Source organism: Salvia hispanica, chromosome 2 (genome assembly GCF_029641045.1).
Source record: "Salvia hispanica isolate PSC_SH4W2 chromosome 2, Shi_PSC_v1, whole genome shotgun sequence".
Taxonomy (NCBI): Eukaryota; Viridiplantae; Streptophyta; class Magnoliopsida; order Lamiales; family Lamiaceae; genus Salvia; species Salvia hispanica.
Window position 1 is genome coordinate 18,622,398 of NC_142693.1, and position 15,394 is coordinate 18,637,791.

The 15,394-nt window shown below is 35.9% G+C and overlaps 1 protein-coding gene across 1 annotated transcript; it reads left to right on the plus strand.

The window, feature by feature from the left end:
* Positions 1 to 6,627: 6,627 nt before the first annotated feature.
* Positions 6,628 to 8,371, plus strand: LOC125202373 (uncharacterized). The gene is made up of 6 exons (XM_048100758.2): positions 6,628 to 6,715; positions 7,236 to 7,351; positions 7,440 to 7,582; positions 7,666 to 7,813; positions 7,886 to 8,045; positions 8,122 to 8,371. The coding sequence occupies exons 1-6, from the start codon at positions 6,703 to 6,705 to the stop codon at positions 8,226 to 8,228; spliced, it is 687 nt and encodes a 228-aa protein (XP_047956715.2). The 5' UTR covers positions 6,628 to 6,702; the 3' UTR covers positions 8,229 to 8,371.
* Positions 8,372 to 15,394: the final 7,023 nt, after the last annotated feature.

Below are 15,394 nucleotides of genomic sequence, written 5' to 3' on the forward strand. Positions count from 1 at the left end.
ACAATAGACAAATTGAATTATAATCTTGTATTGTCCAATTTACTTTGTAGCCAATTGGTGATACTCATTTTAATAAGCACATAGCTTTGGAGTTGGACAAATGTGAGGCTGAGAAATGCATGCTAATGTCCCTTTCCATATATCTCTTATTTCTCTAAATAATAAACACGTGTATTAGTAATTATGAACTTTACCAGAATGATTTTGTTAATGGAATGTCGTAGAACACTTCAGATGATTCTAACGAACTCGTAACAAAGTCGTTTAAACAAAAATTAAAGTGTCAACCTGATGGATTGGATAAAAGTAGTTATTTATGTTATTGGATTGAGTAGATAGGTTTAATATTAAATTTTTAAATAGTGTCAAATAAGATTAGTTTTAGTTTATAAGCTTTGGTTTTTCTTAATATAGTAATATTGTGTCGATTTTATGGATAAATATCTTAATAAAGTTTTTTCTTTAATAAAGCAAGTCTCATTATCCACTAATAATACTCTAATATTTTTTCTTTTTTTCTTTTTTTATTAAGTATTTTAATTTTACTTTAAAATCTATGCTTCCATTACTAAAACTATTTTATGCACGAAATGCAATATTTTTCTTTTTATAGTAGTATTTTTATGACTTTTTTAATATTAAAAATTTTAATAATATTTTTAAATGTATTGAAATTAAATTAAATATATGAAATAAAACAACTACGTTAAATGTGCGTCAAATGAGGATTGTGCTCACATAAGAAGCTCACATAAAATATGTATTATATTATTTCCATATACCCTATAGTATATAAATCACCATCTTAATAAAGTAGTGTTTTCTTTATACTATATTATACTCCCTCCGTCCCCAAATTAAGAATATGCACTTTGAGTTCAACATGAGTATTAATGTATAAAGAAAACATTACTTTATTGAGTCAAGTACCTGCCACGCCTAAGAATCTCAAAGTTTTTTTTCTCTCAAGTCAACGTGAGATCGACAGTAGATCCAAAAGCCAAATGTCGACAGTAGATCCAAAATCCAAATGTAAAGGAGTTTATCAACCTTAATGTGCTAACTCAGCCCAACTCCCATTTAGATATGCTAGGTTATACTCCCTTCGTCTGCAAATAGGAGTCTCATTCCATTCCGGCACGAGTTTTAATAAATGTTAAGAAAAGTGGATGGAAGAAAGTTAGTGGAATGTGGGTCTCACTTGTATATATTAGTTTTAAATGATATGTGAGTGGAATGAGTTGGTGGAATGTGAGACCTTTTTACTATTTATGGTAATTATGAACTGAGATTTCTATTCGTGGACGGATCAAAATAGAAAAACGAGACTCTTATTCACGAACGGAGGGAGTACTTTGTAACAACGCAAAAGAGAATATGAAAAAAAAAACACGACAACTACACAACAATTCACCAATAAACACAGATTGATCATTGATGAGCTTAATTCAAGACCTTTCTGCTGGGCCTTTAATTATTATAATTGGGCTATTTTATCTTTTGATTCATTGTGGGAATAAAAGCGCATTTTATAGCCCAACTTGAAACCCCAAATTTGATGAACGGGTGAACAATAGTAATAGACTATTCCATTTCACCAATTTTGCTCTTCATTTACTAAAAAATTCCTTTTCACCAATTTTGCTCTTCTTTATTTACTCATTCTTTCTTCCCAATTTATTTTCATTTTTTTAATCAAGAGTGGGACACTTGTTACCAAATCTAGAATATATAGTTTGCACACACTATTATTTCAATCTCCTCACCATTTATTTAATTTCATAGATAAAAACTTTCAAGTACAGCACTACAATTAGTTTGCACGCAATCTCTATCCTTCTAATCACAAATTTCATAGATTTTGTGATTTAAATTGATTTTAAAGATTTTAAAAGACACAAAATCAAATTAAAAGATAAATAACAAAATTATACTAGTTTTGATCCTAATAGAACTTCATTTTATAGATCTATTTTTCGAATACATCATTTAACTTAATTTTTATTCTCTATATTGATGATCACTTGCTTTCAGATTTCAAATAAAATATTAGTTCTTTCAATTTTGATTGCATATTTTTTTTTAACTTTTTAGTTCGGTTTGATTTTTAAAAATCAAACGAAAGAACAAATTAAATTATATATATTTATAATATAAAATTTTCAATATTATTATTATCTAGAATATTTTAATAATATTACTATTTTATTATATTTCAGTAGCAACGTAATTTGTATTTCTTGTTCCCTCCCTACGCACAAACATTACACATTAACATAAAAACCCACAACAGACAGAGTGCATAACAGCCAACAAGCAAAGATAAGCAGAAAATGACAAAGCTCTGCACTTAACCCAGAAAGGAAAAACATTGTGCAATCAACATATCATTTTATTGATGGATAGCACGACATGGTAGTGACAATATTGATGCTAGTGACGGTATTGATCGTGACTGAGCTAAAACTGCTGACTACTATGAATGCGCCTAATCATACATGTGGTATCAGGTACAGATCGACTTCGTATAATCCTTTTTCGCTTGTCAATAATGTTTGCGATCATCTTTCTCTGCGAAAACATCCCCGCTTACTTGTTGTGGAGGAAATATGCAGTTGCAAAAACCCGTCTCGCAAACTGGTTCAAATCCTTCTCTGCAGTCGGTTATTACGCAATCTGTATAAACCTTACATTCTTTCGCCGTCACTGTCAACGATCGAATACAAACATATCAATATATATATAGGGATATATTCATATTAATGTGTAGAAAACATGAGAGTGAGGGAGAGACCTGTTGAAACAAGCAAGCAGAAGGCGACCAAAATAAACAGCTTTTGCGAAGCCATTGATTCTCTTTGTATGAATTCTTGATGATATGGACTGAGAATTAGTTAATCGGTTAAATGTGTTTAAATAGAAAAAATAGTTTCAGCCAAATAGTAACGGGAAAATACTAATCAATTCGTGGTTGACATTTTAGGCAATATAATTAAAGTTCTTGTAGGATTTTTTACACATTGAACCTTATCCATTTTGGGGGTTAATTCTATAAATTTGACAAGATGGACAATAATTTACATCTCGCTCCCTTAAAAATAAAAACTATTTTCATTTTACACCATCCCTTAAAAATAGAAATTTTTTAAAGTTTCTATATATTTTAGGAAATAGATATCACAATCTACTAACACGTACTTCCATTACTTTTCCTCTCCATCTCTCTTACTCTACTCATTTTTTTCTTTTCATATCTCTTATTTTACCAATTATGCATTAAAAATTAAAAATTTATGACATTTCTAAAGTTTTTATTTTTCAAAAACGGAGATATTGGTATTGTCTAACCAAATTTTAATATCTCTAGTTACAATAGCAAGTTAATAGTATCAAATAAATTTTCTTTGAAGAAATAGAATTTGCTGAAAATTAAATGAGTACTGAATTTACTTCTAAAAAAGTGTTGGCTGATTTGGAAGATTGAAGCTGTGATTATAAAGCTGATACATGAATCCTATCCTAAGCAACTCCGTCAGCCCTAGCGATGACAAGCAGCCCAAGCCCAGCCTAGCCCACAATCCAAGGCCAGTATAATTTAATTTAATTTGAGGCAGTACAATTTTTATAAAGTTTTTAATCTAAATTAATTTCACATTATTGAATTTTTATCATTAGTCAAATTGCATATCTTTAGAAATAAAGACACAAAAAATGAAAATATCAATTAATTAATAAATAAATAAGGCAGTTGTTTTATAGATTTTTATCATTAATACTCATTTATTACATATACTCATGAACTATAAAATATTTAAATTACTTGACATAAAATATTCTTATAATAGAATATAAGGCTCATAATAAATAAATAAATTTTATTCACAAAAACCATATTTTGAAATTTTATTTATTATATAACTAATTATTCATCTACGAGTTTTTATAACAAAATTACAAATTTCACTTTCAATATTAGTTTTATATTAGTAAAGAATTATGCAATAAACCAATATATATACTATACTCAAAGTCAACTAATTTTTCCATTTAAAAACATGTAAGAGCCAAAGTAAATAAAAATATAGGCAAAAATGAAATTAATGTAGCCAATATTCACATTTGTTCAACTTGTATTTTTCCCGTCCATAAAATCTACATAATGAATTATGCCTTCTTCATTCTCGTTGAAACTTTTGATAAAGCTAACCAAAAATATGATATATTTGTAGACATTTATTTTAAATAACTATACTTAGTGTAGAAAATAAAAAAAATACGATTGTAACTCTTTTCCGATGTAAAAAGTATATAAATAAATAAATGAACATAAAAGAATAAAAAACTGAAATCTCTTGTTGGGTTGTTTGGTCTGTTCATGATAAAAATAGGAGAAAAGACAAAAATCACCTAAAATGATAAAATTTGCTAAATTTAATTTTGAAAGAGGTGTGAATTTAATTTTAAAAACAGAAAATTCGCTAAATAAATCCAAAATTCTAAAATCTCTAGGCGAATCATACATATATTTAGGAAAGCCAAAATGAGTCTAGTTCATGATAATATAATTAACCGAGTCATATGATAAAATGAGTCTAATTCATGATAACATAATTAACTGAGTCATATAAAGACCATATGCATGGCGGAGGCCCCCCAGCCATTTGACTATAATATATATATACATAAATTGTTGTTAAAGAATTTGACAGTGCATTAGGCAATTACACTGGACTTTGGATCATGCTTGTGGTGACGTGCTGAGTTCGATTCTCATCTGCACCATAAATTTTTTTATTTTTAATATTTGTCCAATATTAATAATTCATTTCTTGTCAAATCATTCTAGATGCGCTATACTTACCAAATGACTTTTAAAGATTATTTTAAAACTTTTACCAAATGCAATATTCTAATTTACTTTTTGTCAAATTATATATTAGAGATGTGCTATTTTTACCCAATAACTTTATTGCCAAATCGTTTTTTAGAGCTGTATTATAGTACTATTTAATCAATGACTTTTAATGGTTATGGTTTAAAAGGATGTTATTTGTCCAATAATTTGTAAATATTATAATATATATTATATTTTAAATTACTTTTTTATTGGTATTGTAATATAATTAATAGTTTCATCAAAGTTTTCCAATATGTACAATCAAGCAATTTGCTTTACTTATGAAAAACTTAATTTTATTAGTAGGTAAAATTCTTTTAAAGGTAATCACAAAATGCTTATATCAATTATTCTCGATCAGATTAAATTTGCTTGATATGGATTTATTTCTTGAGTATTACATATCTGAAAACATACCTTTAACTTTTAGATCTTCTAATTCTAAATGATGAAAAAAAAGACAAAACATATAAGGGTCTTACTATGACTAATTTCTATGACAAAACCATCGAGAGATACCTGCAACTATCCACTGTGGCAGAGCTAAAATTTTACTTCTTCTTGGATCCCCCTCTGCAAAATTCCTGGCTCCGCCACTGTGCATGGGGATAAGCTCTTAAACAAAAATCTGATGTTAAAATGGTTTTTTTAAAACAATTATTAGGCTTTCATATGCTTAATTTTGATATGGCAGACACGTTAGATTAAAATATTCCATTCAGTGCTAAGATAAAAGGGATGAAAATCATAGAAGAGAAACAACAACAACAAAAAAAAAAAATCACAAGATGATTTTTATTTGGAGAAGCCATGGAAGAAGAATATATGAATTTTTAAAATTTTGATTAAAAATGTTAACCTCTTCCTCTTACTAATACTAACATATAAAATAATGTATAAAAAGTTTGAAGTTTATTCGTATTTTATTTTAGTATACATTTCATCAATAAAAAACTTGAACTTTTTGCCTACATGAGATTCAAAAATATTTCAATATTATTTTATGTTGGTACAAAAAGTTTCATTATTATTTTATATTGATAAAAAAGTTTTATAATTGTTTTGTGTTTTGTAAATTACGTAGGCAAAACTTAACATTGTTTAAACTTATATGAAATGAAACGTGGATGAAACTTTTTGTATTATAATTTATGCAGAAATTCCATAATTTGATTTATTTGATAAATTGCCATATATAATTTAAATTATGTAATTCATGAGCGTAAATTTATATAATTTCAATTTCAATAATTTGAATGATTTATTTGTACTTGCAAATAATTTCAAATTGAAAAATAATTATGAAATTGAATGATAACTAAAAACGAAATAAAAATAAATAAATTATGGTAAGATTTGGAGTTTAGTATGGATTTTCGATTATTAGAATTGTGTTTGACCGTAATTTAAATGGTAGTAATATGGAACGATAATGGAATAAAATTTACCAAAATTTTGTATCACCAATATTTTATTTATATGAAAATTAACTTAATTTAATACGCAATATCCTTAACACGCAACAATATTGCCTTAAATAACGTATTTTTCTTCCTATGAAGACATGGAATGTTTTTATTGAATATAGTAATATAAATCCAACCAATTGGAAACTTGCCATCCAAACTTCAAAACCAGTCTGTGAAAAGGAAAAAGCATCAACAGAATTAACTATATATAGTAGTCTTGTCTCAATCCAAGCACAAGTCTTTTGACTGCTTTCTGTCACCAAATTTTCGACTGCATCTTCTCATAGAAAAGGTTATTCAAAGTTGAAGAGGTTTCAGTTCAGAAGAAACAAAACTATGGAGGATTGGGGTACTTTTTTCATGTCTTATTTGAATAGTCTATTTGATTTTTACATTTTTGTTGTTGAATTTTGTTTTGTTTGTTCGTATTTTTCATGACTTGTACAAAAATTGTTTCTCTACCCTATTTGATCTGTAGTTTTGGCTTTTGTAGAATGTGATTAATTGGATTTATTTTGTGGAATAGTTTAATGGAAGTTGAGGTTGATCTAATGTAACTGAAGTTGTCTGTTTGAATTAGTTATGTTAGTTTGTTTCATAATATGCAAAATCCACTTATCTCTGAATTATAGAAAGATAATTAACGAAATAGTTTTTCTTGAGGATCTAAATTAAATAAATGTTGCTTATTCTTTTTGTTGAATGCAACATTAAATTCTGAAAATCGCGCCACATTAGACTCAAGCATTAACCCCTCAGCCGCTAGGTCAACACAATGTTTCTTGTTTTTTTTTGTGAAGTTGTGAATGTAACATGGTTTCTCTGTTACTTTTCCAATACATTAACGCGACGACCTTATGGTATTTCAGAAGACGAGCCTGTTCCGGATCTCCTGAGCAAAAAGGAGCTGCTGAAGAGCAATTGGGACGATGAGGATTTGGACGAAGATGGTGTCAAAGATTCTTGGGAAGATGAAGACGAGGAGGTTCGTTTAAGCACTATTTCGTTACATTACTTCTCTTGATTTTCTTGCTTGTAGTAAAGCTTATCATTCTCCTAATTTATGCGGTCAGGAGCCTAAAGCCGAGCCACTGCCTTCTCCTGAAAAGGCCGCTAAAACGACTGCAGCAAAAACAGAAGAAAAGAAGGTGAAAGGTGTTCAAGCCACGAACGAGGCGCCTTTAGATCCTGTAGAAGAAAAACTTCGTCAGCAGAGGTTCGCTTATGCTCTGCATTTAAGATTTTTCAGGCCGTCTTCAGTGATTAGCATCGATGAAAATACATGCTTCGTTTCTTCAGGCTTATTGAAGAAGCTGATTTCAAGTCTACTGCAGAGCTGTTTGGCAAGAAGGGTGAGGAGATGACACTGGAAAATTTCATTCCGAAAAGCGAGAGTGACTTCTTGGAATACGCAGAACTCATCTCTCACAAACTTCGTCCATACGAGGTCTGCATATTTGCATTTGTTGTTTATATGTTAGCATTTTAAGTGTGACTAATCCATTTTTCTCTATTGCAGAAAAGCTATCACTACATTGGGTTGCTGATGGCTGTGATGAGGCTTTCGTTGACATCGTTGAAAGGTACAGACGCGAAAGAAGTTGCTTCAGCCGTTGCTGCAATTTCAAATGAGAAGATAAAAGCAGAGAAAGAAGCAACTGCTGGCAGAAAGAAGACAGGTTTGTGATTTCTCAGTCGTATGGCGAATTTAGTTGGCCACGTTACAAGTTGTATGACATTATCTATTGCTTGCAGTTGGGAAGAAGAAACAACTGTACGCTGGGAAGAAAGCTAATTACGAGAAACGCGTGGCGGTTGATAGCTACGCTGGCTATGACAACAACGAAGATGATTTTATGTGATCGAAAGAGTACATAACGCAACGAATATGAAGAGAATCCTGCAGCCCCTAACATTTTTTTTGATGTAATGATTGAATTAAGGAGATGTACATCGTTTTTAATACATTACTTTAGCTTCACTTGTTGTTCAATGTTATTATAATTCTTTCCAGGTTTAGATTATCAATCTTTCAAAATGGTTTCATAAAGTTAAGGTTCACTTGTTGTTCAATGTTATTATCATTCTTTCCTGGTTTAGATTATCAATCTTTCAAAATGGTTTCATAAAGTTAAGGTGAGTTGAAATAATAAACTGCATCAAGCCATCACAAAACTAAAGTGAAAATGATAATTTAATAGGCTTCAAATTTGGAATACAAAAGTAATTATACATGATATTGAAAGCCAAAGTTAAAAATACAATAAGATTACACTGTTTGATCTCGCTAAAATATACTGTTTGATCTCGCTAAAATACATCCCAAATCATGAAGGCTGTGATTCGTGCCTTTTACAACGTTCTCTAAATTCTATCTCATATTGACTTGGTGATGATCCTAGCTCTTTATACAAGTGTGGATAACCCTCCCCCTTATAAGGCCTTTTAAGGGGTGAGTGACTCATTTCTAATATTGTATCAGAGCGGGCCCAAGTCGATGATGAATTTATTCTCTTTATCTCTTCTCTTGCCGACCAACGTGATGGAAGTCCGATGTGTCATTCCGGCCCACACGTGAGGGGGCGTGTTAAAATTCTCTAAATTCTGTCCCACATCGACTTGGTGATGATCCTAGCTTCTCTATATAAGTGTGGATAACCCTCCCCCTTATGAGGCCTTTTAAGGGGTGAGTGGCCCATTTCTAATAAGAGTCGAGACACCAAAAACTCAGAGAAATAACGAGCAAACAAACATACCATTCACCTTGACGAGAGCGAGAAAAAAGCCTGCCTTTCGAATTTGCCAATCCTCTAGCTTCTGCCGATTGTTTCTGTGATTCAGCCAGCCTTCTAAGCAATTGACCAAACAAGTAGAACAACCACAAAGGTCCGCACGTGTTATCAAGTCCGTGCAAGAATGGGTTGTATGTTGAGGACATGGAAAACCTTGTTCGTTGGCATTGAAAGAAGATCACCATTTTCAAGCATTCATGTTCTTACACAAATTTCATCCTGATGTCCTACATCGCCCTATAATAAGTCAGATTTTGGGTTTTTCCTACATCGCCCTATAATAAGTCAGATTTTGGGTTTTTGAGAGAAGAATGTGTGGAATATATGATGATGTGGGAAAAACAAAGAAGCTCTTTATTCTCAAACTTTCTCAACTTATACAAAATGATACAACTATCCCATATGCATTGCCTATTCTAAAATTCTCGACTAGATTCTTTAATATTTTATGTCTAAATTTTCTCCATAAAAATCTAGATATTTTCTACATTCTACGGAATTCTATATATAGATATTTCTACTAAAATATTATTATAGAGTATTCTATAATATCTAGATCTGCATCATATCTAGATAATTCCATTACAAAAATCTAAGTTTATTTTTTGAGTAAAGGCCAAATGTGGTCCTAAATATATGACCGTTTTATCAAATTGGTCCTAAACATTATCTTTTTGATTATTTGGTCCCTCACAAATGAATTCGGACTGGAATCGGTCCTTAATTAACAGAACCGTCTAAAATAGACGGCCAACATCATTTAATCATGTTTTTACCAAAAATTAACTATTTTAATTAATATTTTTAATTATTTCAGAAATAATAATAAAAATGGTGTTTTCCGGTAAAGATCCCACACACACTCTCTTCTTTTTCCTCACTCTCTCTCTCCTCACCCTCTACGCTCTCCACCACCGCCACCGCCACCCCTTCCCCTCCCCCGCCAGCCTATTCCTCTCCTCCGCCAGCAAATCCACCGTCGCGGCCTACGTCCTTCAACTCACCCTCCGCCAGCAAATCTGATACGGGTACAATTACTCAATCAACGGAGGCAGCACCAGCTATGGAAGACTCGCCGGAGAGTAACCTGAATGATATACCGGATCTGCCAGAGTCAGAGGAGAGCAGCGAGGACGAGACGGAAGAGTCGGGACGACCGTTGAGGCTAAGAAGGAGGCCGGCATGGTTCGGGGATTATGTTTCGCGTTAGATTTATTATTATTGGACTTTTTGCTTAGTTTATTGTTTTACTTTAATTTGGGACTTTTGAGTCGAGAATTTTATAAGCTCCGTTTCGGGTTTTCTTGTTGGTTCTTTCCCGAAATGATCGAGTCGAACCAAACCTAGGGTCCTTAGTATAAATAGGAATTCTGTACATTGAAACCCTCAAGAATCAATACCACATAATTTTCCTAATTCTTTTCCTTTCTTTTCACGCACGTTTTTGTCTCTCTCTCAACCCTAGAGAGAAAAGGCGGCGCCGCAATCCGGTGCTCTTCCCTGTTCCGGTCAGATACGAAGCCCTTCGTATCAACTGGTGCTTTCACTGGTTCTCTTTCTTCCGTTCAACATGTCAACCAATACTTCGAGCGCGGTACGCACTGAACCTCTGAGCGTGATCATGCCGCCACCACCGAGAGGGACATCAGATCAGGCGGTGTATGCTTTGTCGTCTCAGGTAGCGGAATTCACGACTATGGTGAGTGAGATGAGATCGCGACTGGAGAGCCCTGGCGAATCGCTGATCTTGGGTCGCCCGCCTCCAGCGCCGCCCTTTGTCCCACGGTCTTCGTCGATCACGATGAGCGCCTGGCCGTTATTCACATTGACGCCCACGACGACCGTGAGCATCCCAACGCAGGGCCAACCCCTGCCCTCGTTTCCACCGGAGTTTCCTCATACTTCGACCCCCGCGCGACTAATATCGATGCCGCAGTTTGGATTTCAGGATACACGGGTTCCGATACCCTCAACGACCATAATTCCACAGCCAATACCACAACAATGGCTGTACGGCCAACAGGAGCAGCGATCAGCGGATCGTCTGCCTATCTTTTGACCTTTGTTGCCGAGCCCCTCATCGTGTTGGGTTCCACCGAGACCAACTACTATGTGTTAGAGTTTGTATACTAGAAATCACGTTTCGAGTGATTGAATACTGTAAAACTCTTATTTTATTTTCCAAGGAATAAAATAGATTATTTTTGTCATAATGTTGTTATGTTTTACATTTAATGGATGTTAATGCATGTTTAAATGTATAAGTTAACCTAACAAAGTCTAAGTCTTTGTTTTAGTAGACCGGTTGTGGGCGTCGTCCACTTTAAGGTAACACGGTCAGTTCTAAACAAAGAAAAAGATGAATTTCACAACCTAGATGGAATTTGACTATCCATCGAGAAAGGTTGCAATATCAGTCCGCATATTTCTAAGCCTTACTGAAATAAGATGACATTGGTGTGGTATAGCACTGAACGGATCTAACAGCAAGACTTGCCTTGGGCTATCTACTGAAAGGCGAGGTCTTGATAATATTTGTTTCTTAATCAATGTAGGTTAGCATTGAGCATACGGTATTGATTATGCACTACTTTGACTTATCAAATGGTGCGGGTTTTTCGTAACCCAATTATCCTGATATATTGGGTAGTGGTGATCAATATCTAGCGGTGCTAGGATTGCTATTATATTGAATTGTGCACGAGGAGAGTCTCGTTTGATAATGTCCTCAAGAGGAGCGTGAAACAAGGTTTTATTATTCGGATCCTAGCTAGTTGGAGTTTGATTACTCTATGAATAATAAATAAGTGTTTCATGCTAAGTCCACTCTTGGAATTAATAAGAAGTTAATTAATTATGTCAGTAGCAGACATTAATTAATTAATGGACATTTTAATCTTAAGCACGGGAAATGAAAGTTAAACGGAAACCCGGATTACTTGTAATTTCGGATTTGGATGGGGAGAGTTCAATATTACTTCTGTAGTGGCTGCTCGTACTATTCCAATTATAACTTATATTAAATTGTGGGTTCAATTTAATTAGTAAAAAGTAAATTGGATGAGCCCATATCCAAAACCTTCCATAGATCCCTGTCTGGGCCCAAAAGGAACTTAATATAAATAGGAGAATAAAGGAGACAGAAATAACACAATTTTCATTATTGAAATTTTCGAAATTTTCAGCCCTAAGCTGAAGAGAATTGAGAATTCCTCTCCTATTCCAAAAAGGATTTCTTCTGTCTTCTTTATTTAAGTCCTAGTATTCTAGTAAGATCAGTCCACACTGATATTGGGATACAGTTCGGAAACCAGAGAGAAGATTTGTGGTCTAGTACTCAAAGCATCACGTGGAGAAGAAGCTAGCCATCTTCAATTCTTTGGAGAATTAATTAGGTATTTTTCTGCTCCGTAGAAAATCATGTTTTAGGTTTCAATATTCTTAAAGCATGATTAATTCAAGTTATGAGCATGATACATGTGATAATTACGCGAATAGGTTTTGTCTAAAAAATCAGCTAAATAGATCTGATTATTATGTGATTGATATTTATGCGCCCGTTTTCCGCTGCCAGCACCATCACTACGTTCGGTAGTTTTCAGGCGGAGCAGAGACGTCCTGCAGTTAAGATTGAACCTCCAAGATTCGACGGTACAGAGGTTAACAACTGGATTCGTGGCATTCAATTTTATTTTGACCACGTCGGTACACCAGACGCAGAACGTCTGCATTACGTGATAATGCTTTTTGAACCCGGGGTCGCTGATTGGATATGGAATTATTGTTCTAGCCATGAATTTGTGACGTGGCCGGAATTTTTGGATGACGTTCGACGACGTTTCGACCCGCAATGTTACATCAGCCATGTGGGCCTTCTTAAGAAATTGCAGCAAATAGGTACGGTTTCGGAATATCAGTTAGCTTTCGAAAAATTACAAACTAAAATTGTTGGTGTTCCTGACCACGTGTTACTTGATTTGTATGTTGCCGGACTGAAACAACCGATTCAGGACGAGGTCTTGCTTCATCGCCCCGCGTCACTGGCAGCCGCATTCGCCATTGCCTTACAGTTGGCATCCTGCAGAGCGGAATCCCCAATAACACCGCCTGCCTTCAGTCACCACCAGTGGCAGCCCATGGAAAATAGAGGACAGAGTCAGCCCACGCCGCCGGTTACCAGCAGCCAGGCATCGCCGGCTCCGGCTAATCGCGCGACGTTCTCATTACCGCGCCCTCAGGGCTCTGCTGCTACACCAATTGTTCGCCTTTCAGTCGCGGAAAAAGCAGAACGACGTCGCTTGAACCTCTGCTTTTATTGCCCTGAAAAGTGGGTTACAGGTCACGTCTGCAACCAGCGTATTTTGGCATATATGGGTGTGTATGAAGATGAGGACGATCCTGTGGAGAATCCCGAGGAGGCTGTTCCAGATGAAATTATAAGCGCCGACCTGTCCCATTTGTTAGCTATCGAAGGAGGGCGACAGTCAAAGTCCCTTACCCTCTCGGGCGCTATTGACTCAGAGCCGGTGGAGGTGCTTATTGATACCGGGAGCTCTCACGATTTCCTACACCCGAAGATTGCAGAGAAGTTGCATCTCCCGCTGACAGCTATTCGGCCCTTTCGAGTTTATGTAGGGAACGGTGCCTCCCTGTTGTGCTCGCATCTGTGCAAGGCCACCAGCCTGACGTTGCAAGGGAATCCGTTTTCGATTGACTTACACATCCTTCCAATTCATGGCCCAGACGTCATTTTAGGCATGAAATGGCTGGAATCCTTGGGCAGAGTTACCACCGACTTCGGTACTAAATCTATCAAGTTCGTCAAGGGCGATAAATTGGTGGTGCTTTCGGGGCGTTGCGGGATCCCTCCTTGCTGTCTCTGAACTCCTTTGCGTCGCTGATGTCGCACTCCGCGGCGTTTGAGCTATACGAGCTGCTCCAGGCCCCTAGTGATACGGGAGCTGATCCGCCGTCCACAGAGAAGAAATTTCCGGATGACCTGCCGCCGGCGATCAGCGCCATCTTGGGCAGCCATAGAGATGTTTTTCGCCTACCCAGCGGCCTACACCCTGCCCGGCAATTCGATCACTGTATTCACCTATTGCCCAACAACAAACCGATTAATGTGCGGCCGTATCGGTATCCCTACTTTCAGAAGAATGAAATTGAACGTCAGGTAAAGGATATGTTGGACCAGGGGGTGATTCAACGGAGCCACAATCATTTTTCTTCGCCGGTTCTTTTGGTTCGCAAGAAGGATGGCACGTTTCGGTTTTGCATAGATTACAGGGCCCTGAACAAGGCCACGGTACCAGACCATTTTCCTATCCCAACGGCGGACGAGCTCTTTGATGAATTGGGAGCGGCTCGGTTCTTTACCAAGCTGGCCCTTCGTTCGGGGTACCATCAGATTCGGATGCATGAGGCGGATGCGTTTAAGACGACGTTTCGCACACACGATGGCCATTTCGAGTTCCTGGTGATGTCCTTCGGCTTGACCAATGCTCCGTCTACGTTTCAGTCTGTTATGAATTGCATTTTCCAACCATTCTTGAGGAAATCGGTAATTGTATTTTTTGATGATATTCTGGTTTACAGCCCATCCCTGGAGTCCCACAGCATCCATTTGGATCAGGTTTTGGCGACTTTGGAAGCTCACCAATTTTTTGTGAAGTTATCTAAATGCCTGTTTTGTAGTACCACCGTGGATTATTTGGGGCATTTGTTATCGGAGGGCCACCTCAAGGCCGACCCAGCAAAGATAGAGGCGATGGTCGCCTGCCCAACACCGGCATCGGTTCGTCAACCCCGTGGGTTTTTGAGTCTCACCGGCTATTATCGCTGCTTTATTGCACATTACACCGTTATAGCGGCGCCGTTGACAGACCTCCTTAAAAAGGAGGCGTTTTGTTGGTCGCAGGCAGCGACGGACAGCTTCGAGGCGCTAATACGGGCAATGACTGCTGCCCCGGTTCTTCGTCTCCCAGATTTTTCGCAGACCTTCTACTTGGAGACAGATGCCTCTGATTTTGGCATTGGCGCGGTTCTCATGCAGAATGGGCACCCTCTAGCTTTCTTCAGTAAGAAATTGGGACCCCGCGGACGAAGCGCCTCTACTTACCATAAAGAGCTGTACGCGATAGTGGAGGCGGTTCAAAAGTGGCGTCAATATCTTCTTGGCAGGGAGTTTGTCATTAGAACCGATCAGAAGAGCTTACGGGAACTTCTACAGTAGG